The sequence below is a fragment of the Cinclus cinclus genome, chromosome 16 (genome assembly GCF_963662255.1).
Source record: "Cinclus cinclus chromosome 16, bCinCin1.1, whole genome shotgun sequence".
Taxonomy (NCBI): Eukaryota; Metazoa; Chordata; class Aves; order Passeriformes; family Cinclidae; genus Cinclus; species Cinclus cinclus.
Genome location: NC_085061.1, coordinates 11,822,547 through 11,843,992, shown reverse-complemented (window position 1 = coordinate 11,843,992; position 21,446 = coordinate 11,822,547). Strand labels below are relative to the sequence as shown.

The 21,446-nt window shown below is 47.2% G+C and overlaps 1 protein-coding gene across 1 annotated transcript in view; it reads left to right on the top strand.

Annotated features, from left to right (window-relative positions):
- Positions 1–21,446, top strand: part of XPO6 (exportin 6) — a 57,015-nt gene that overhangs the window by 8,152 nt on the left and 27,417 nt on the right. The window contains exons 2-7 of the mRNA XM_062503878.1: positions 7,403–7,493; positions 9,118–9,230; positions 12,227–12,424; positions 14,844–15,003; positions 15,384–15,461; positions 20,876–21,329. Of these exons, the coding sequence (XP_062359862.1) occupies positions 7,403–7,493; positions 9,118–9,230; positions 12,227–12,424; positions 14,844–15,003; positions 15,384–15,461; positions 20,876–21,329 (1,094 nt within the window). The remainder of the gene's footprint in view (positions 1–7,402; positions 7,494–9,117; positions 9,231–12,226; positions 12,425–14,843; positions 15,004–15,383; positions 15,462–20,875; positions 21,330–21,446) is intronic.

Below are 21,446 nucleotides of genomic sequence, written 5' to 3'. Positions count from 1 at the left end.
AATGATACAGCTTTAGAGCTGTGAGTTTCTAGACTTCACTGGGGGGATTTAAGTTAATTCTGAACTGAGACAACCAGAGTCACCTTGCAGTGTTTTAACTTCTGGAAGCAGCTCCTGCCCAGCCCAGCACCCTTGGCAGATGCTCAGCTGTGTCTGTCTGAAGAGCAGATTTTGTTTGGTTGGTTTTGCTGATAACCTGCAAAATGAAAAGTTATCATTGACGGCTTAAAAAGTGGTTGCCAGCAGCTGAGAACTGTCTGAGCCAAGTGTCTGCTGAAAAAAAAAGTCTGATGTCTGTGGCTGGATTGTCAGGTTGAAGTTGCAAGTCCAAAAAGTGACTCCTGAGCCACCTCTGCCTGCTGTGCTTCGGTGATTTGCAGGGTACTGATCTTGAGGAATCTGCTTTGGGTGCTTCTGCACTTCTCAGCTGTCTATTGTTATTTTAGCAACTGCTTGTTTGGGAAAATACTGTGTTGCTGAGCCCTTTCCAGCAGCTAAACCACAAGAAACCAATTAGGAAGTCAGCAGCACGTGAGCAGCTGCCTTTCCTGGGCGTCAGGGACCCAGAAATTGCTCTTGGACTCCTCTTCAGCAAGCGTGGCTTGAAACAACACTCTTCCTAAATCATCCTTTACTTATTCCAGCCTGCTGGGATTGTTTTATTCCTTTGCTGTGTTTCTAAGAGAACTCCTAGGTGCTGAAGGCACTGGGAATTGCTGGGTGGAGGACACACTGCTGGGCTTGGTTATGTGGGTTAAGTGTTACTGGGTTAGAAAGAATCAGACTCAGACACCTGAGCCTGTTAATCAAAGTTCAACCTTCAAACCTGATTCCTGGTTAACTGAATCTGCCTGTCCAGGAGGGTTTAAGAAATCAGATCCCTTGGGTATTGAAAAAGGTGCTGATTACTTGTGGAGCAGGCAGTGTTCCAGGTAAGATGATCTCTGGTGCAGAAATCAGGTTGGCACTGCTGGCTCTCCATGGCCTGTTCCACACTCAGCCTGAGTCCTACTGGGTCCTTAGCTGATATTTAAATTAAACTCTCTGACTCCTGAAGTGCAGCCAGGTTCCTGAAGGGGCGAGTTAACCAGGCAGGAGGGCTTTGAGCAGCTCTGGAGCTGGCCCTGAGCTTTGGGGCCTCAGGGACACGGAGAGGAGTGTGGTGCCTTTGCTCCTCTGCTGGTTGCCTTGAGATACAACAGCAATCTGTGGCTTTTTTCCCCACAATTGAAGCAAAAATCCACTATAACGAGTTTGCAAAATCTCCATGTTGTTAGCAATGAGCTGAAATCGTGGTCTCTGAAATGAGTGAGCCAGGAGAGGGGTGAGCTCTGCAGTCAGAGCTGTTTTGCCATGGCCCCAGGAGCTGAGCTGTGCTGGGAGCACAGAATGGAGCTCAGTCTGCTTTCGGTTCTTGAAACCACAAAAACATCTCTGAAGTGCAACAAAGAAACTGAGAATTAAGGCTGAGCCCCGTCCTGATAGCATCAGCAGAGCACTGCTGGGGGGCACATATGCTGTGGGCTCCTCAATGTCTGAGCAGTGATAAGAGACCCTGGGAGTGAGGGTGAACCCCACATTCTGCAATTATTGGTGGAAAGGATTAAATATGAGTAACACTACTTTGGATCTCCCAGCTCTGCCTCCCTGTGAAGTGTGCTTATCTTTTCTGGAGGATGTGTTGGGTTTCCTACAACTTGTTTTAAAAACACTTGATAATTCTGCTTTTCTTGCTAAAAATAATAGTGCACTTCTTCCGTGAATGTTACTGCCCTGAGTAACCCAGGGGTTCTTCAGGTTTTTGTGAGCAGGCTTGAAGTGACCCACAAGTTTTCTGAGAGGGTGATTTCTAGTTTACCTGTTCATTACCATGTTGTGTTGGACTTGGGGCAGGGAGGGGCTCTGAAAGACACCTTGGTAATCCTTCAGTGAGTAAATTACTACCTCAGTTCATGGAGACGTTAGTGTCGTTAATACTCACAATGCATATGTGCATCATTTAAGTTAGGCTTAACTGTAAATAATAGAGAAAGAAGAAAATTCAGCAGCTGGAGTGGAGTTGTTTGTATTTTTAGGTGTGTGACTGTGCTGTTAATTAGCTGCACAACACTGGAAGCAGAAGGCTCCGAGGTGGAAGAGGCTGGGACATTGCAATTAGCAGTGACAGGGTGATGATGACTTATTTTATACAGGTGCTGTGGATGAAATTTTTTGTCTGGTTTTTTAATCCTGTGGACTGGCTTGTTGGTGGCATTGTAGAAATTCCAGCTGGGAATTTTTCCATCAGCTGAGATTCTCATCGTGTGCTCCCCTGCAGTCCCTCTTCTCCTGGAAGAGCTGGTAGACGTAGCTGATAGTGATTTTAACAGATAAATGTGATAAAATCTGAATGCTGATAACTGGGAGGAGGTTGAGCTGTACTGGGCTGTGTGTCTTGCACTGGAAATGGCAGGAGAGGGGAGTGGGTGGGATTGGGATGGGGATGGAGAGGCAGGCTCCAGAAAGTGAGGAAGCTGCAGAGGAATCTGAGATTGCTGTCAGTGCAGGGTGTGGGGGCTTGGTGGGCTGGGAGGTGTTAAACACAGTGGGAGCAGGGATGCACAGGGACTGCAGGCAGGGATGAACAGGGTGGGCGTCAGAATTCAAACCAGGATGGGTGCAGGGAGTGGGAACATCTCCCCAACAGAACTCCTGTCTTTATTGAAAGAGTAGAGATGCAGAAGGGGGGTTTGATCTGCTGTGAGGGGTGCAGCAGAGCCAGGGCTTTTCCTCCTTGCCACTGGAAGAGGTGTTGGGAGCTTGTGTGGTGTAAAATCCATCTTTCCACATCAGGAAGGTGCTCCAGTGCTGCCTGAAGGATGAAGTCACCTCTGTAACATTGCAGCTGCAATTAACATCTTACTAAAAAAAGCTCTGGGGAGGGAATGCCTTAAATTTGTCTTGGAGTCATATCCATTTGCAAACACATTAGGGAAAAGCTGAACAGACCTAACCCTTCTCTTAGTTGTCATCAGCCCAAGTTGCAGTATTTAGAGCATTGTTTGTGTGATGGATGCTCTAATGGCAAACACTACAAGGTTAACAGCTTGTGTTTTTATGGCAAAGCAGTAGAGAAAAACTTTCCCCTCAATGAAAAAATCCCTTCAGAGAGCATATAATGATATTTAAAAAAAAAGAGGAAGTGAACTCTAAATGAAAGCACTTATGGAGAAAATGGCTTTAGAAAGCATTTCCATGTCTTGCAGAATGAGCAGGTGCTTTTTTAAGGACTATGGTTGTGTTTGGTGATACACAAACTAAAATTAGCATTGTATCTGCTCTTCAAGTGCATGTGCAGTGTCTAAACTGCAGCCCAAGGATCACTGCTCTGTTGTTTGCTGGAGCAGGATGAGTAACTCATTCTAACCCCAGTGTTTTAGTCATAGTCTACATCTGAGCTTGTGATAGTCAGCAGCAGGGTACAAAGATTTTGCTTCTCCAGAGCCTCGGTGAGGTGCAGCTGCAATATTGAACAGCCTGAAGGAGGTTGGCAGCTTTTTTTTTTTTTTCCCCTTAATCAGCAGAAATCAGTTAATGACTCATATGGCTTAAAATGTAACTGCAGGATAGCCCTGAAATCAGCTGGAGAGGGGTGGGTCCTTCTTGTGGTGTTTTGGTAGATGGAGAATGTTGTTGGATGTGCAGTTTCTTGGTAGCAATTCTTGTGTTTTCTGTCAGGAAAATGAGCTGTTGAGCTTATTTTCCTGGTTGGAGGAGGGCACAGAGGGCTGGAGTCCAGAGGTAACTAGAATGAGTAAGCAGCTCCACCTCTCATCTGACAGTGGTGTGAAACACCTTTAGCAAACGAATGAGGGGACACAGGATGGGAAGGACACAGGTTGACACTGGCTCTCTCCCACCCTGACCCGCACAGCACAATGAGATGGGACAGCTCCAGGAGGAGCTGAGCTGCTGCTTGCCCTCTCTGTGTGCTGTGGACCCAGCTCAGCCCTTTACTTTGGGGACAATCACCTGTACCATACCTCCCAGAGATGCTATTTTGACCCAAATTCCAGGTCAAATTACGGATGTGCTGCTGGAACACAGGAATCTGGAGCTGTGACTGTGTTAGATTTAGCCCTGCTTGCTTTCACCTCTCAATGCCTTGTTCCCCTATGGGAGCTGTGACAAGGACATCACCTTTGGCCCCAGGATCTGCTGAATTTGGCATCCAGGACCCTCCCTGTGGGTCAGAGCTCAGCCATGGTGTTGAGGCAGTGGAGCAGGAGTGGATGATGACATGGCACATCTTATCTCCCCTGTTTTTTGTGAGCTGCAGTTTTCATGGGGAAAAGCTCATGTTACCTGCAGGACTTGAAGAACTGAATATATTTTCCTCTAAAGGCTGGCAGAAGGGGGAAATGGTATTTTTTGATGTTTGATGCAGCCCTGGGAGGCACTAGAGGTGAAAGAGGGGTCAGGTTTAACTTCTGAAAGGAAGTGGGAAGTATTTCTGTTTCAGTAGTTGCATATTTTGTAATGCCTCATGGAGATGAGGCAAACTTCCAGCCCTGCCATAGAAAACTGGGATAAATTCTGTTACTAATGGTCCACACTTTCCTTGAAAACCTTGGAATATGAAATCTATGCATGACCCAAAATTTCATACCAGAATCTGAACTCAGCTCTGCTGGTTCTGCCTGTCCTTCTCCTCAATGCAGAGTAAACAGAGAGCCCTAAAAGAAAGCAAACTGCTTGTTACCATGGGAATAACACTAGGAAATGTTCCAGGTTCAGCCCCAGGTGTTCCCAACAGCTGGATTTTTATTGGAGTCTGACTAATCAACTTCCCAGGCATCTGGGTCCAGGTGCAGCCACCTTCCCCTGCAGCTCTGCACAGTGTGTGACCTCCTTATCTCAGTGGCCTCCTTATCAGAGCCTTGCTGGGCAGCTGGGGGATGACCACATGCCCCCAGGATCTGGGGAACTTGAGGAGTATCCAAAGGCAGCAGCAAATGCAGATCCTTGGTAAGTCCAGCCTGGAGTTGGAAGGGGATCCTGAGCTGGGCTTTGGTTGCCTCAGACAATTTTTCCTTCTCGACCTTCCTTTGGCCAAACCTCCTGAAGAGTCACAAGAAGTCAAAGAAGAGGAGAGCACGATCTTGGAGGTCCCTCTGTGTCTTTGTGCCAAGGTGGCCTTGTGTGCTCTCCAGCCTGGGTGTTTTTGCAGGAAATCCTTGTGTTGTGCTCTCTGGTTTCTTTTCTTTCCTGCTTTTCACATGTTGAACATTGTGATTGTGGTGTTCTGCTTTGGAAGATTAACTTTGGAAGATTAACTGTGTTCCTAAGGAGTAGGATCTTCCAAATCTCGGTGCTGAAGTCAGTGGAGGACAAGGCAGATGCTCAAGATTTATAAGAACTCCATAATTTATTTCCAGAAGCAGGACATAAATCTTAAATCTTGGAAGAAATGTACTTATTTCAACTGCCCTTGCTGAAGAAGGATTAAGTATCCAAAGATGTCTGAGTCCTTCCACCCGGTAAAGGACCAAGATTTTTCCATGGATTGAGGTGATCTTGGTATTGGATGATAGAAGTTGGAGTGGAAGAGCAATGCTGCTCTTGGAGGAATTTGCATCAAATTGAGATTGGTAACTCATCTTTGGGGGTTTGGCATCAGAAACTGCTGGTGAGACACTCTGTGTTGAGCAGCAGAGAAGGAAAGTGCAGAGATTCAGGAAAATGCTGGATTTGTACATGTGGGTCTGCTTAGGAGGAGCTTAGGACAACTTTGCTCCCACAAATGTCAGTGTGGCCATATCCTAAGAAATTAAGGACTCCACTTAGTCAGATATTTCTTTTTAAAGTGAGGCTTTTATTCACAGAGGTGCTGTTACCTGTGAATGGTGACTGGCAGGAGGCTGCTGATCTGTGGCTGAAGGGAAGTTTGCAGCCCAAGCAGAAATGGATTAAGGCTGGAAACTTGAGCTGCAAATGTGGTTCTCCTTGGATTGTTGAGTTTTTTAAGCCAATTTCCCACTACCAACATCTCTTGCTAAAATAATCCTTGATTTCTAGAGCAGGGCTTTAAAAAGCAAGGAAAAAAAATGAAAGAAACAGGGCAGAAAGAGGAAAGGTAGGATGGAATTCAGTATTCCTTTGTAAATGGGAATGTTTGGAGTCCTGCAGAGTATCCATTTCCAGCTGCTGGAGAGCAGAGCCCTTGCTGTGGAGCTGTTGGTGCTCCTGGGGGTTAATCCATGAGGAGGAGCTCTCCTGCTACTTGACCCTTGGGAAAACTGCAGTGAATGGGAATGAGAATTAGCAGAAGCCTGGAGTGTTCCTGCAGGATGTCTCACGTGCTCTTCTCTGCAGGAGACTGCCAGGCACAGCTTTTGTTTCTGCTTTGGGGTTTTTGTTGAGGCAGAAATTTCAGTTTTCTTAAATGTTTACTTTGTTCCTGGGCTTGAATTCTGATGCATTTATTGTTGATAGCATGGGTTGAAAACATTAGAGATACAGCTGTGGCATGGTCTGTGCTGTAGGAGGACTAAGGCTGTTACCTTGCCAGAATAAAATCATCCCAACTCCAGAGCACTCCAAAACTACAGCTGGATGCTAATCTTGATAAATTCTTTAGGACTTAAAACTATAACTAATGATTTCAAAATATAAAGCTTAAATTTGGGGGAACAGGGAGATGGGTGCTGTTTTTCATGAATCAGATAGCTGAATACTGGTATATTGCTTTTTAGAGTGCTAGAAATTCCTTAATTTTTCAAGCTTCCTGAGCAGCTGGATGGCACCAAGGCAAAGACGAGAAGAGGTGTCAGGAGTCACAGGATCATGGAGTTGAGGTTGGAAAAGACCTCCAGCATCATTGACTCCAACATGTGACTGATCCCCACCTTGTCCCCAGCCCAGAGCAGTGAGTGCCACATCCAGCTCCTCCTTGGACACCTCCAGGGATGGGGACTCTGCCATCCACCTGAGCAACCCATTGCAATATCTGATCACCCTTCCTGGGAAGAAATTCCTCCTGATGTGCAAGAGAAATCCTCAAAGCTTATGCTTCCCATGATAGGATATTTATGAGTTCTAAATATGTGGCAGTATCTTTACTCAAACTTGCTGTCTTTGTGAGAATTATTTATTGCCTTAAAATTCCTGAATGCCACCAAAATAAAGGAATTTTGTTGTGTTCTTATCCTTACTAATGGAGCTAAGAAAATGGTCGTTTGTGTCCAAAGCTTTCACTTACAGTGGACAAACCCTGCTGCTCCTTGACACCAGTGAGCAGTTTGAGTTCCCAGTTACTTGCCCAGCTCGTGTTGGATTTTGGTTCATCTGTGATGTTCTAATGCCATCCTCCTGTGTCAGAGTGGGAATGAGTTTTATCTCTTTCCTTCCATGTCATTCCCAGGCATCAGAAGAGGCCTCGCTGCGGGCTCTGGAGAGTCTGATGACGGAGTTTTTCCACAATTGCACAACAAATGAGAGGAAACGTGAGATAGGTGAGTTCCTGCCCCTTCCAAGGGCTGTTCCTGGTGCTGGGGGGACTGGTTGTGTTCAACACAGCTGTGCCTGCACTGATCTGGCATCTTCCCCTCTCCTGCTTAGGTGGGAACTGGAAGGAAAGGTTTCTGTAGTTGGAGTTCCAGGGAACCAGTGGCAGCTTCTCTGGATGATAAACCAATGTTCATTGTTGGGTTGTGTGTCCTGGGAAAATCTCTGCTTGGAGATGGGGCATGGACTTCAGCATTAGGAATGCAGATCAAGGCTGTCCCAGTTCTTGTGGAATGACAAGCAGGAATAACAGCAATTCCCTTTGGGTGGGGTGATTAAATATGTCCTGAAAGGCAGCAGAGATTCCTGCCAGGTGCAGGGGGAGATGCTTGTGCTCATGGTGATTGTAAAGAGGCAGATTCCTTTTGTTCCCAAACAGCCACAGGGATGCTCTGAGGGCTGGAACCCCTCTGGAGCTGAGCTGGGGGTGCTCACCTGGAGAAGAGAAGGCTCCAGGGATACCTCAGAGCCCCTTCCAGGGACTGAAGGGGCTCCAGGAGCGCGGGAGAGGGACTGGGGACAAGGGATGGATGGACAGGACACAGGGAGTGGCTTCCCACTGCCAGAGGGCAGGGATGGATGGGATATTGGGAAGGAATTGTTCCCTGGGAGGGTGGGCAGGCCCTGGCACAGGGTGCCCAGAGAAGCTGTGGCTGCCCCTGGATCCCTGGCAGTGTCCAAGGCCAGGCTGGATGGGGCTTGGAGCAGCCTGGGAACGTGGAAGGTGTCCCTCTGCCCATGGCAGGGGGTGGCATAGGATAAACTTTAAGGTCCCTTCCCAAACCCATTCTGGGATTGTTCTGTTTCTACCATCTTGTGCCAAGAAGTGTGATCAGCATGAATGATTTGTCCCAGAAATCCTGCAAAATAAACAACACAAGGTTTTTGTTGTAGTTTTGCCAATGGTGATCTCCTGCCATGGAAAAGGTATCCCTCATTTTCCTCCTTAAGTTACAGGAAAGAAAACAGTTAATTAAGCCTTAAATTTCCTTAGCCTGTAAAGCAGCCCTTGTGACTTTTCTCTTTGTCACATTGTCATGAGAGATGGCCAAATCCTTCCCTGAGCATTCAGGGAGGTTTCTGACCCCCTGAACTTCCACCAAGTAGCTCTTGGAGTTGCATTAAAAGCAGGTGGGTTTAGAACACTGTGATCTGAAGTGATCCTACTCTAACAACAATCTGAAATCCCAGTATTTGGCTTCTACAGATAAAATAACAATGCTCATAATGCAATTGCTGTGTGATTTGTTTTAATATTCACCTCTTATCTGCTGCAGTATTTATATCAAAACTGATTCCAAAATGACACATCTGTTTTGCTTGCATTAAAGCCTGTTTTTACGTTGCTTTAAACACTGTAGAATGTGATTTTATTATATTTTTTGCCCTCCTCCAGGTTGAGTCATTCCCTGAACACAGGGTCTCTTCCCTGCTCAGTTGCTGTGCTATCGCTATACATTGTTATGGCTTTGTTTACAGCTAAAAAATTTTAATGGAATATTTTACATCAAAGTCAAATTAAAACTGAAGTACATTTTAAAGTAATATTTTACCTTTATGTTTTTTTTGCAGAGGAGCTTTTAAATAACTTTGCCCAGCAGATAGGAGCCTGGAGATTCTGCCTGTACTTCCTGTCCAGCACAAGGAATGATTATGTGATGATGTACAGCCTGACAGTGTTTGAGGTGAGGGCTGAGCTCCTGCCTGCTCAGTGCATTCTCTGCCTGCTGCAGTTTTATCTGGTGATCGATTTTTTTGGGGGGAAATGTTTGTCAGAAATGGAATCCCTGGTAAGTACAGTGATAAAGGATGCATTTATTGCTCTCTGCCAGAGAGGTTGCTTAATGGCAGGCACAGAGTGGGAGAATATGAATCTTTGTACACAAATTGAAGAATTCATTTCCTGGCATCTCTAAGCACAAATTACCTCCAGTTTGAGGCAGCTTGAGTTTCTGCACGGTGCTTTTAAAGGTGTTATTGCTTTTATGCTGTTTTTATGATCAGAAATATGGGGGTGATTACCTGCTCCTGGCTCCTGCAGGCTCTGAGTGCTGAGAGGGAAGGCAAACTTGCTTTTATTTTTCTGACATTTTGTAGTTGTGGTTGGTGCTCTTGAGCTACATCCTGCAAACTTGAGCTGGTTGGAGTGGTGAGGTCTCTCTCAGACAGCCACATCCCACTCTTCTCCTACTTATAAAAGAGCAAAATCTGAATTAAAAGCCTTGATATTGATCTCTGTGTTTACTGGAATAAGCAAAAGTATTCTGTGCATATCTCTGTTGTGTCACTGATTCCTCAGTGAGCAGTGCAGCGTCTGTCCCTGAGGATGTCCTGGGATTTGGTCCATGTCACACCTCAGTCTGGGCCATCTGTGCCCTCTGTTGTGTTCTTGGCTGGGTGGGCACTCTGAGCTGTGTCCCTAAATCAGAGGGGTTTATAGCCTTTGCACTGAGCCACTTTTTAGATAAAATATATGTCTAGATAAAAGCTCTGCTCTTAAAGTTGTATTGTTTTTAGAAATTATTTTTAGAAAATATTAGACATTATATATTATTATTTAGAAAATAATTTTAGAAATTTAATCATCATCACTGATTTGTTCTCTTAAATATTCATTTTACTTATGAAGGATTGCAAAGGGAGCCTGGACCCCATCTTTAAATTTAATCTGGTTTACCTTTCCCTCAAAAAAGGGGTGAATATGGCAAGTGACATGGGAATTATTCCTGCTCAAGGGATGCTTTTCAACTGATTTTCCTGATGAGCAAAACAAGTGCAGGGCCAGGAGGTGGATTCAGTGATCCTTGGGATCATCCCATGTGGATCCTACCAGCTCAGGATATTTTATTTGGAGTAATAAATATTTTATTTATTCAGGAGTTTGATTGCTGAGTCTCTGCTTCCCTGGAAGGGGAAAAAGTAGCACTGGAAAAACCTAATTGTGGCCAGAATAAAGAAATCACTGTGCAAGTGCACAGGGAGGGACAAGAGTCCCCAGCCCAGCTGGGAGGTGAGGATCTCTCCATGGAGGAGCTTGAATTCCCAAAATTAACTGATGCAGTGCTGGGCATTAACTGCTTCTCAGAGCCGTGGTCTGTCCCAGTCTGCAGCATCCCCAGCTATCCTTTGGGTACTGGATCAGTCACAGGGGTGTGAGCACAAGGATCATTCCCAAAACTGCCCAAGGACATGGATTTTCCAAACTGCTTAGGAATTTAGCAGGGGATTTGGAATAAAACTCCTCCTGACCCCTTTCCAGATGAATTGTTTTCACCTTCTGCTTTTTGCAAAAGAAGATATGTTCCCTAAAGCATTTATAGGGAGAAAGCTGCTGCTGGCAGGTGGGAGGAGTAGGACAGAACACAAGTGGGCATGAAGAGATAGATGTTAAAGCTAAAACATCTTCCAGTTTTATTGGGATTCTGGAGTTGCATCAAGGAACCCTCAGCTGGTTGGGCCATTGTTTCCAAGCAGTACTTGTGGATTTTCTCTGCTAGAAAACACCAAAACAAATTTCTTTTAGGAATTTCTGTATTAATACCTGTGTGTAGCTCTCCACTGGGAACTGCTGTCTCTGTGCAGTGCATCCTGCTGTGGGCTGCATCTCCTTTGATCATCTTGGATGGTCAGAGTTTTGGATGTTTGAGGTTTCTTCCAGTTTTGGGTGTTTGAGGTTTCTTCCAACCCAATCCAGGGTTGCAAATGCTGTATTGTGATCTCCAGCATTCTCTTTCTCCAGGCTGAATCCTGCAGTTGGGCACAAACATTGCCTCAGCCTCCTCTCAGGGTTATCCCAAGAGATTCAGCTCCTAATGCTCCAGAGCCCTAAGTGGGATCAGGACAGGGAAGCAATTTGCAACTCTGCTCTCCTTTGGATTTTGTCTGACTTTAAGTGGACTAAAAGCTTTCTGTGCAAGTGGTGCCTTGTCAGTGCCAGGCAGTGCCTGCTCCAGTGACCTTCCAGCTCAGCTTCAGGAGACCTGGGTGGCATCAGAGGCATGGAAAACCAAACCTCCTTCCTTGTCTTTCTTTTCCTGCTTCTTCCAAGGCTGTGCTTCCCCTTTTAGAGGGGGAAACCCTCAGTGCCCAGGGTTAAAAGGTAGAGGAAATGGTTCTGTGCCTGCCACTAAAACCAGTTAAACCAGTAACTTCAGCTGCATTGTGGTACTGCCAGTCCTGGGCCATGAGGTGCAGCAGCTCTGCCAGATGCTCTCTCCCTGCTTTCTCTTGTTCAGCCTGGGGAAGAGAAGGCTCCAGGGACACCTCAGAGCCCCTGCCAGGTCCTAGAGGGGCTCCAGGAGCACTGGAGGGGGACTGGGGACAAGGGATGGAGGGACAGGACACAGGGAATGGCTTCCTACTGCCAGATGGCAGGGATGGATGGGATATTGGGAAGGGATTGTTCCCTGGGAGGGTGGGCAGGCCCTGGCACAGGGTGCCCAGAGAAGCTGTGGCTGTCCCTGGATCCCTGGCACTGTCCAAGGCCAGGCTGGATGGGACTTGGAGCAGCCTGGGATCGTGGAAGGTGTCCCTGACCAGAGCAAGGGGTTGGAACAGGATGATTTTTAAGGTTCCTTCCCACCCAAACCAGTCTGAGATTGCAGATTCTCTTTGTCTAAATTCTCACCTCAGCAAAGCACGTCCAAGATGAGCTCATTTGGGATCTCCATTGCTTTTCCAGAACTTGATCAATAAGATGTGGCTGGGAGTCCCATCCCAGGACAAGATGGAGATCAGGAGCTGCCTGCCCAAGCTGCTGCTGGCTCACCACAAAACTCTGCCTTACTTCATCAGAAACAAGCTCTGCAAAGTCATCGTGGACATTGGCCGCCAAGACTGGCCCATGTTCTACCATGACTTCTTCACTAACATCCTGCAGGTAAGAAGTCTGTCCATGAATGAAGCCAAGTTTTCCCTTAGAAAAATCATTTTGTTTCCTTGAGTAGGGATTTCTTTTGAGGAAGATTAAATAGTAAATGTTGCTTTGTAAATTCCTTTTTAATTTTGTCGCAATCCTCAACTTTTTCCATGTTAGGTTTCTCTCTGGTGTTCAGTGTTTTGAGGAAGAATAATACTGTGCCACAAGTATTCACTTTGAACTTAAAATATTATGGGTTGTTCTTTAAACAAAAAATAAGCCAATAAATTATGGATGTGTCACTGATTCTCAAAAGGGCAGTTTTTCAATGGAGGCTGTTGCAGACTTTTCATCCAACAGCCAGACACACCCCCAAATCTCTGATACCTCATCAGTAGGGTCACTAATGGGATGTTGTTGGGGTGTTTAGGAGGGCTTCTGCAGGAAGGCTCAGCTGTGCATTGAGGATCCTGACTGAATCCATGTTATTAGCTGGAATGTTGGTTGCAACTCATCATCCTTACAGGAAATCCTGAGCTAGGCTGCTGCTGGAGTATCACCAGGCTGGTGTAAACCTCTTTTTGTTGGAATATTTTGTCTCCATCCCTTTAAATTGTTCCTAATTGGCTTAAAGAGGCTGAGTGTAAACTGAAGTGCTGCACAGGCTTTTTCTGCTGACATTATTACATGATTTGAATGCAGCAAAGCCCACGGCCAAGCCGCAAGGAAGTTATTTAAATCTAAGTCCTCGAGTGGCAGGAGTTTATTTGTTAAGGCAAGTGGATCTAGTATTAATTGCAAAATTAAAAAAAGTCCTATCTTGGCTGCAGAGCTCATCACTGGCTGGTGTAATCACTTTTCTGACAGTTCTGGAGTGGGACATGCTGCAGTTTTTGCTTCAGTTATCAATTTGATAAGATACTTGGAGATAATTCATGTGGAATTTTGCCTCTCATTTACCTGGATCTGAACTGAAAGGCAGCCTGAGCTCTTCTGGCCTTTCTAGCACTCTGGGGTTATCTTAAGGTATTGCAGAGCTCACGTGAGGAATCTATTTTCTTTTAAGCCTCTCCTTGTCAGCTCAGCAGTGGAGGAACATGTTTCCGTAAATTAATTTATGTGGCAGACACATTCCTAAAATGTTCAGAGAAGTGGAAGAAAAACAGTAATGCTGAATTCCAGGGCCTCAACAGAAGGAACAGTAGAATGATTTGCTGTTCAAATTTCAGATGAGCCCTGTCTCAGGACTTTTTTCTGAGATCATTTGCAGCATGTTCTTTGTTCTTCAGCATTAAATTCTATCTCACTAGTCAGAGTTGTCTCTAAACCTTTTACTGAACCACTGGAGGGGTGGAGAAGAAAGGTAAATTGGGATATTGTATTGTCATTATGCAAAGCCAGTAATTCTACATAAAGTACTGCTTCCTTAGAGGTGAAAAATTTGTTTAACCTGACTGAGGTACCAGTGCCTGGTATTGGTAAAACTCCCTGGGTCCGTCAGAAAATATCCTGAGAGATGATTTTCAGTCCCTTCATAATTTACCAGCAAGTTGGATGTTTCATTGAGTTCTTTGCCCTCTGCTCCTGTGTCTGGGACTTCCTTTACAAAAGCCAAGATAAGAGCTTTTGGATGGGCTATTTTCTCCTCAAATATTACAGCAAACTCTGTGTTTTTAATGGTGTTAACTCATCCTGGCCCTCCTTTGGAGGGTCAGGGGATCAGCAGCAAAGTCAGCCTGTATTACAGAATTATGGCTTCAAGGATTGCTTGTAGCAACTGGGATTGGCTTTGGACTTTTTTTCTCCCAGAGGAAGCAGAGCATAAATCACTTTGAATATGTCTGGGCAGCAGTGAAGAGCAGTGCTGTCCTCAGCTGGAAATAAAACTTTGTCCCACTTGAAGAAATCTTTAATATCCCAATGGCTGATGAAGGCACAAGTCAGCTTTTTGTCCAGTCCTGTTCCAGCATGGGTCAGAAGTTACTCTTTTTGGGGGAAATGCAGTTTTCAGTTTGGGATCCAGTACAGGTGCAAGGGGAGGTCAGATCCTTCAGCTGTGGCCTGGTGGCATCTGCTCCTGGCTGCAGCATTTGGGCCACGTGGGAAAGGAGGGATTTCTGGGGAAGCTGCTGGGCTGTGAGGTGTGAGCTGCTGGTGCTGAGGTGGTCCTGAGCAGGGCGGAGGATGCAGCAAACAGAAGGGACAGGCTGTTCTGTGACTGTGCTGGGACACACAACGTGTGAAGTGACATTATGAAACCCTAAGGATTCCCATGGGGCTCAAGCTGTTGCAACACCAGAAACTCACATCTGGGGAAACCGAATGTATCTGTGGGAACTGGAGTGCCCTCAGTGGGGAGGTGTTGTAAACCGTGAGTAGTGTTGCTAATCCCCGTGTGTCAGTGAGTGTTGTCATCACAGTGCTCTCCTGTCCTCCTCAGCTGATCCAGTCTCCTGTTACCACTCCCCTGGGGCTGATCATGCTGAAAACCACGTCGGAGGAGCTGGCGTGTCCCCGCGAGGACCTGAGCGTGGCCCGCAAGGAGGAGCTGCGCAAGCTGCTCCTGGACCAGGTGCAGACAGTGCTGGGGCTCCTCACAGGTACGAGGCACGCCGTGCCGCCCTTGTGCCAGTGGCAGCACTGTGTCCCCTCACCACCCAGAGCTGCTGCTGGGCTGGCACTCCTGGGGCTCAGTGGAGCAAAATGGGGGTGGTGGGGTGGGAGCACTCGGCTCTGCCCTGCAGCGTTTGGGTCAATTTAATATGAACAGACTCGTGTAGCAGAGCAGCTGCCGAGCTGCCTCCATGAAGAGGGATGGAGATTCACTTCTCTTAGTGAGCCCAAAGCTGCTATGGAGTGTTTCTGTCCCTCTGAAAGCACTCGAGGTGTGTTCTGCCAAAGTTCTCCTGCAGTGTGTGCTGTGTTTGTTGGATCAGTGTGTCTTTGAGAAGGCACTTCTGAAAGGTCTCTCTTTGGCCAGGTATTTTGGAGAGCATCTGGGATAAGCACAGTGCTACTGCTGCCACCCCACCACCATCCCCGACCTCAGGAGAAAGTGGTAAGGAAAAGCTGCAAGATGGATTTCTGTGTACTTAAACCTGAAGTATCAGGCACAGATTCCTTCCTTTACTGTCTGACCTCTCATAATAACCCTTTCCCAGACCTTTTCACAGGCCAACAAATTCCTGATTAGAAAGAAAAATCCTACAGGAAGAAACAAATGCCACTGCAAATGTCATTAAATTGTGCCCACAGAACTGCTTCTTGTCCTCAGATGGCAGGAACCTCCCTGAAGTTTCAGTGCAAAATGCTCTAATGACAGTGAGTTAGTCATGGCATTGTTAAGGTTGGAAAATCCCACTAAAGTCATTAAGTTCAGCTGTTATTCCAGCACTGCCAAGGCCAGCACTAACCCATGTCCCCAGTTGCCACATATGCAAGGCTTTGAAATCCTCTCAGGGATGGTGACCCCACCACTGCCCTGGGCAGCTGTGCTAGTGCCTGACCACCTTTCTATGGAAAATTTTTCCCAATATCCAACCTAAACCTCCCCTGGCGCAACTTAAAGCCATTCCCTCTCCTCCTGTCCTTGTTCCATGGGAGCAGAGCCCCACCCCTGCAGTTGTCCCCTCCTGTCAGGGAGTTGTGCAGAGCCAGAAGGTTCCCCCTGAGCCTCCTTTTCTCCAGGCTGAGCCCCTTTCCCAGCTCCCTCAGCCTCTCCTGGTGCTCCAGCCGCTTCCCCAGCTCTGCTCCCTTCCCTGGACACACTCTAGCCCCTCAGTGTTATGAGTAGCCCAGGACTGGACGTGCCTCAGCAGTGACAGCACAGGGGACAGGCCCTGCCCTGGTCCTGCTGCCCACCCCAGTGCTGGTCCAGGCCAGGTGCCATTGCCCTCTTGCCCACCTGGGCACACTTTCCCACTGAGCAAGTTCTCAGACCTTCTTCCCCAAGCCTGTGACCTTGCATGGAGTTGGCATTGTCCCCTGAGTTCCAGCTGTTGGCACATCAAAGCCAGCGGAGCACAACTGAATCTTACCTGGGAAAAAGAAAATAAAGGTAGCCACATTTCTGTGAAATGGGACAGGGTGCCCAGAGAAGCTGTGGCTGCCCCTGGATCCCTGGAAGTGTCCAAAGCCAGGTTGGACAGGGCTTGGAGCAACCTGGGATAGTGAAAGGTGTCCCTGCCCATGGCAGGGGGTGGAACTGGATGGGCTCCAAGGTCCCTTCCCACCCAAACTTTTCTAAGATTGTGAATGTTTGTTTTCTATCTATTCCTGTTAGACTTTTGTATGAGTGCCTAGCTGATGTTAACCCATTCCTATCTCTATTTCTTAGTTACCTATGTAATGGAGAACACAGTTTTGTGTCTTTGTCCTTGGCACACATTTCCTTGTCCCTGGGACCTTGTCCCTGAGAGCTGCAGATCATTTCCTTGTGGCCAGATTGCACCAGGCAGCTCCAGACTGCTGCCTCTGATAAGCTGTTGGCAGTGTTTTGCTTAGTGCTAAACCTTTCACATTGAAGTTTGAGCAGCATTTTGAGTGCTCCTTTCCTGTAGAAGATCTTAAGATACTTCTATATATACAACCACAAAGTTTAATGGGAAGAAATATTCCTTTGGGTTGGCAGAGGAGAGTGGATTTTGCTGTAGCTGGGAAGAGTTTGGACAGGAAATATTTACAGAAAAGATCAAAGCTTCTGGTGTCAATTGTCAAGGATGGTGCTGGGGGAGGGCACTGGTGGAACAAATTCTGGGCTGGCTGTCATGGAAGCCTGTTGGAGATGTCCTCAGTCCCCTGGGGCTTGTGCTGAGGCAGCTTTCATCCACCTTGTGACTTGGGATCATATTTCCCAAACTGGAAGTCAGCTGCACTTCTGTGCTGGGGTTTTCCTTTATCCCCTCTCAGGGAAAACAAACAAATTTTTCACACAGTGTTTTTTTCAAGATAATTGCTAAGAAGCAGGACCACACTGCCAGTGCCTTTAGAAGTTTCATTTTGCCTGTGCAAACTTGTTTGTGTGAAACTTTCTCAGTTTTATTTTTCTGTGCTGTATCTTTGCTGTATCCATGTTAAAACCAGTTGTGCTTCCACTTCAAGTCACAGAATCACTAAAGTTAGAAAAGACTCTGAGATTGAGTCCAGCCACTAACCAGTACAGCCAGAGCCACACTAAACCATGTCCCCAAGTGCCACATCCATGTGGCTTTTGACTGCTCTCAGGGATGATGATTCCACCACTTCCAAAAGGAACACCAGATGCTTCCCTCTGATCCACTGCTTGCTCATTTTGTGTTCCCTGAGACTCAGTTCATGCAGGACTCAATTCCTGTGTACTGGTGACTCTTGAATGTTTTCATTACTTAAGTGAGGCCACTACCCTTTACTCTTTCCATTCAGATGAGATTAAAGGTGTTCCAAGAAGCAAAACAAGCTCCTAAGTCCCTATAAATGTTTAAGATCTTCCATCAGAACCAAAATCTCTTTAGGAACTTGGAAAAATCTCTGCTTCCTATTTTTCATTTGCACAGGGAGGTGAAGTGAAATGGTTACTTGTAAGTCTTGCATAGGTTTTAAATAGTACTTGAAGACATTAAACTCATTTCTCATATCACTTAAGCAAAGGAGCTCTGATAAAGTCCCAAGCTGGACAACATTTGAGTTACTGCCATGGTGTAGGATTTACTCAGCAGCAGTTGTCAGTCTCCAAATGTTGGCTTTGCATTATTTATAGCACATTTCCTGATGAATCCTTTCCACAGGAATATTCACTCACCTATGGCAAACAAATGAGTGGCAGAAGGATTTGTGGCTGCTCTCCCACTGCAGAGCCAGTCACTGGGAGTTTTCTCCTTTGGCATGAATGCAGCTGTTGCTGTAAATTTGTCACCTGTTTGCAAAGACACTGAAAATCCCTGAACCTCAGAGCTTCAGTGATTGAACTGGGTGCAAAGCACTTGAACAAACTACTCTAAGTTACAGGAATGTAGTTGGGAGTTTCTGGTGTGGGTGGATTAAAAGATGAGAATCTTTAATTCTCATTGATTTTTTGTGGAGTTGGCTGAACTGAATGTTTGAAAGAATTATGATAACTGGGGTTGGAAAGGACCTTAAAGCTCATCCAGTGCCACCCCCTGCCATGGACAGGGACACTTTCCAATAGCTCAGGCTGTTCCAAGCCCCGTCCAGCCTGGCCTTGGGCACTTCCAGGGATCCAGGGACAGCCACAGCTTCTCTGGGCACTCTGTGCCAGGGCCTGGCCACCCTCCCAGGGAACAATCCCTTCCCAATATCCCATCCAACCCTGCCCTCTGGCACTGGGAAGCCATTCCCTGTGTCCTGTCCCTCCATCCCTTGTCCCCAGTCCCTCTCCAGGGCTCCTGGAGCCCCTTTAGTCCCTGGCAGGGGCTCTGAGGTGTCCCTGGAGCCTTCTCTTCTCCAGGTGAGCACCCCCAGCTCTGCCAGCCTGGCTCCAGAGCAGAGGGGCTCCAGCCCTTGGAGCATCTCCATGGGCTCCTCTGGACTCTGCACAGCAACCACATCCTTCCTGTGCTGGGCCCCAGGGCTGGGGCAGCTCTGCAGGTGGGGTCTCACCTGAGAGGGCAGAGGGGCAGAGTCCCCCCCTCCCCTGCTGCCCACACTGGGGCTCAGCCCAGTACAGGGGGTGTTCTGGGTGCTCCCAGCCAGAGCATGACCAGCTGTCACCCTCTACCACCCCAAATCCTTCCCCCAGGGCTGCTCTCAGTCTATTCCCTGCCCAGCCTGTATTTCTGCTTGGGATTGCTCCAGCCATGGTGCACTTGGCCTTGTTGAGCTTCAGGGGGTCTGTAAAAGCACAATATGAGCTGTCCAGATGTGAATGTCCCCACAGGGTTTCAGTGCTAAGACTGAAGGGCAGGATTGTCTTGCTCAGCCATAGCCATGTGATGCCTTCAGTTTCTGGAGTGAAGGAGAAATAAGCAATGATCAGGCTTGGCAAGGAATTATGAATTTAGTGATGTAAGACATCAATCTTGGTGAAAAATGAAGACCTGGGAGGGATGTGTTCATCACTCAGGCTCTTGTGTACGTTGGAAGTAGCTCAGTAAATCATAGCTGTTCTTTTGGCAACGCTGGTGTGTCAGGATGTTTCACTTCCATAAAAAAATCACTCAGATTCTCTAAGAACTTCAGATTCTGTAGCGCAGCAAGTGCCAGATTTTTCAAGGTGAAGAGGTTATTAAAGATGAAGAGGTATTCAAGGAAGAGAAGTGTATTGCACAACCTGGGGAAGGTGAATAGTTTTGCAGCAGGTGGAAGCCTGGAGATTGTGGGCAGCATCTGTAGGAAAGGCAACCTGGCTGGGGCTGGCCCTTGGGTTCCAACAGCTTTTGAGGAAGCAAAGACCATCGGGGATAAGGGATGTTGATGCTTGGTTAGAGGTGGGAGATAAAAGGTGAGTGTATGTAGTCCCCTCTTGCTGTGAAGGGGAGTTCACCCTGGACTAGGCAGGATTAATTTTAGAGCTTCTCCATGTCATTCTACAGAGAATTTGCCGTAGCAGTCAGGAATCATTCCCTGCTGTGCTGCTCTGTGGAGCTAAGGATCATCTGCACCTTGAGTGGTGGCTGCAGTTCTTTTCTTTCAGTATCAGTAGGTGCAGAGGAGCAATGAAAGCTTTGTAGAAAGGCACTAAAGGTGATAGAGGGGTTTGAGGGACTTCGCTGTAAGTAATAACAGAAGTAAAACCTTCCTGTCAAAGAAACTGAGCAGGAGCTGCATTAGAAGCCTACTCACACAAATAAAGCGAAAGCAGGAATTATTTCTGTTCCCTGTTTGGTTAGAAAGTGAAACTAGGAGCTGGCATACCCCAAACAAAGCAGCTTCGTGGTGAAGCTATGGAACTCCGTGACGGGATATTGTAAATATTAACTTTATATTGCTTCAGTTGGAGGCTGGAGAAAGTCATGGAAGATAAATCCTGAGGGTGTGTCAAATTTTTCGGACTCCACCTTTCTTGGGAAGCCTTTGTGGTTTGGTTGGGAGGCTGGGGGATGTGGTCTGTGCCTGCCATGGCATTTGGTCCCTGGGAAGAGGTGCTGCCCTGAGTGAGCTTTTTTGGTGTGACTGGGAACATGACCAGAAGGGTCACAGGCCAGCAGAAGACTCTGCCACATTCAGCGAAACAGGGATGTGCCAAGATTACATCGAGGATAGTCAATCTTGTGGGGGGATAGAATTTTATAATAAATTCCTAAAATGTACCCTGTGCCATTGTATTTCATGAAACACCAGGAGAGCCATGCCTGGTGAGGCCAGAAGGGTTGTGTGAGGTTCATTCCTGAGTACAGAAATCACCAGTTCCTCTCAGACAAATAATCTGCTGAATCACAGGATGTTCCGAGTTGGAAGAGATCCACAAGGATGGTCAGGGTCCAGCTGGGCTGGGCAGCCGGGGGTTCATGCCCTGGCTGACACCACTCTCTCCCCCAGGTGACCTCTTGAGTAGCCTCTTGCAGAGCCCCAGCGCAGCCAAACTGCTGAACCAGCCCATCCCCATCCTTGACACAGACAGTGAATACGTCTGCTCTCTGGCCCTGGAGTGCCTGGCACACCTCTTCAGCTGGATCCCTTTGTCCACGAGCATCACCCCATCCCTGCTCACCACCATCTTCCACTTTGCGCGCTTTGGCTGCGACACCCGCGCCCGCAAAATGTCCTCGGTGAACGGCAGCAGCCACAACTCCCTGCTGGGGCAGGAGCGGGGCCGGCTGGGTGTGCTGGCCATGGCCTGCATCAATGAACTCATGTCCAAGAACTGTGTGCCTATGGAGTTTGAGGAGTACCTGCTCCGCATGTTCCAGCAGACTTTCTACCTCCTGCAGAAGATCACCAAGGAGAACAACGCACACACGGTGAAGAGCCGGCTCGAGGAGCTGGATGAGAGGTAGGAGCAGCTCAGCTGCTGTGCCGGGGTTTCCTCTGAAGGATTTGTGGGGTTTGTTTTGGGGTCATGTGTGGTGTGTCTGGTGGCTCTTTTTTCAGAGTACTGAGCCAGGGCAGC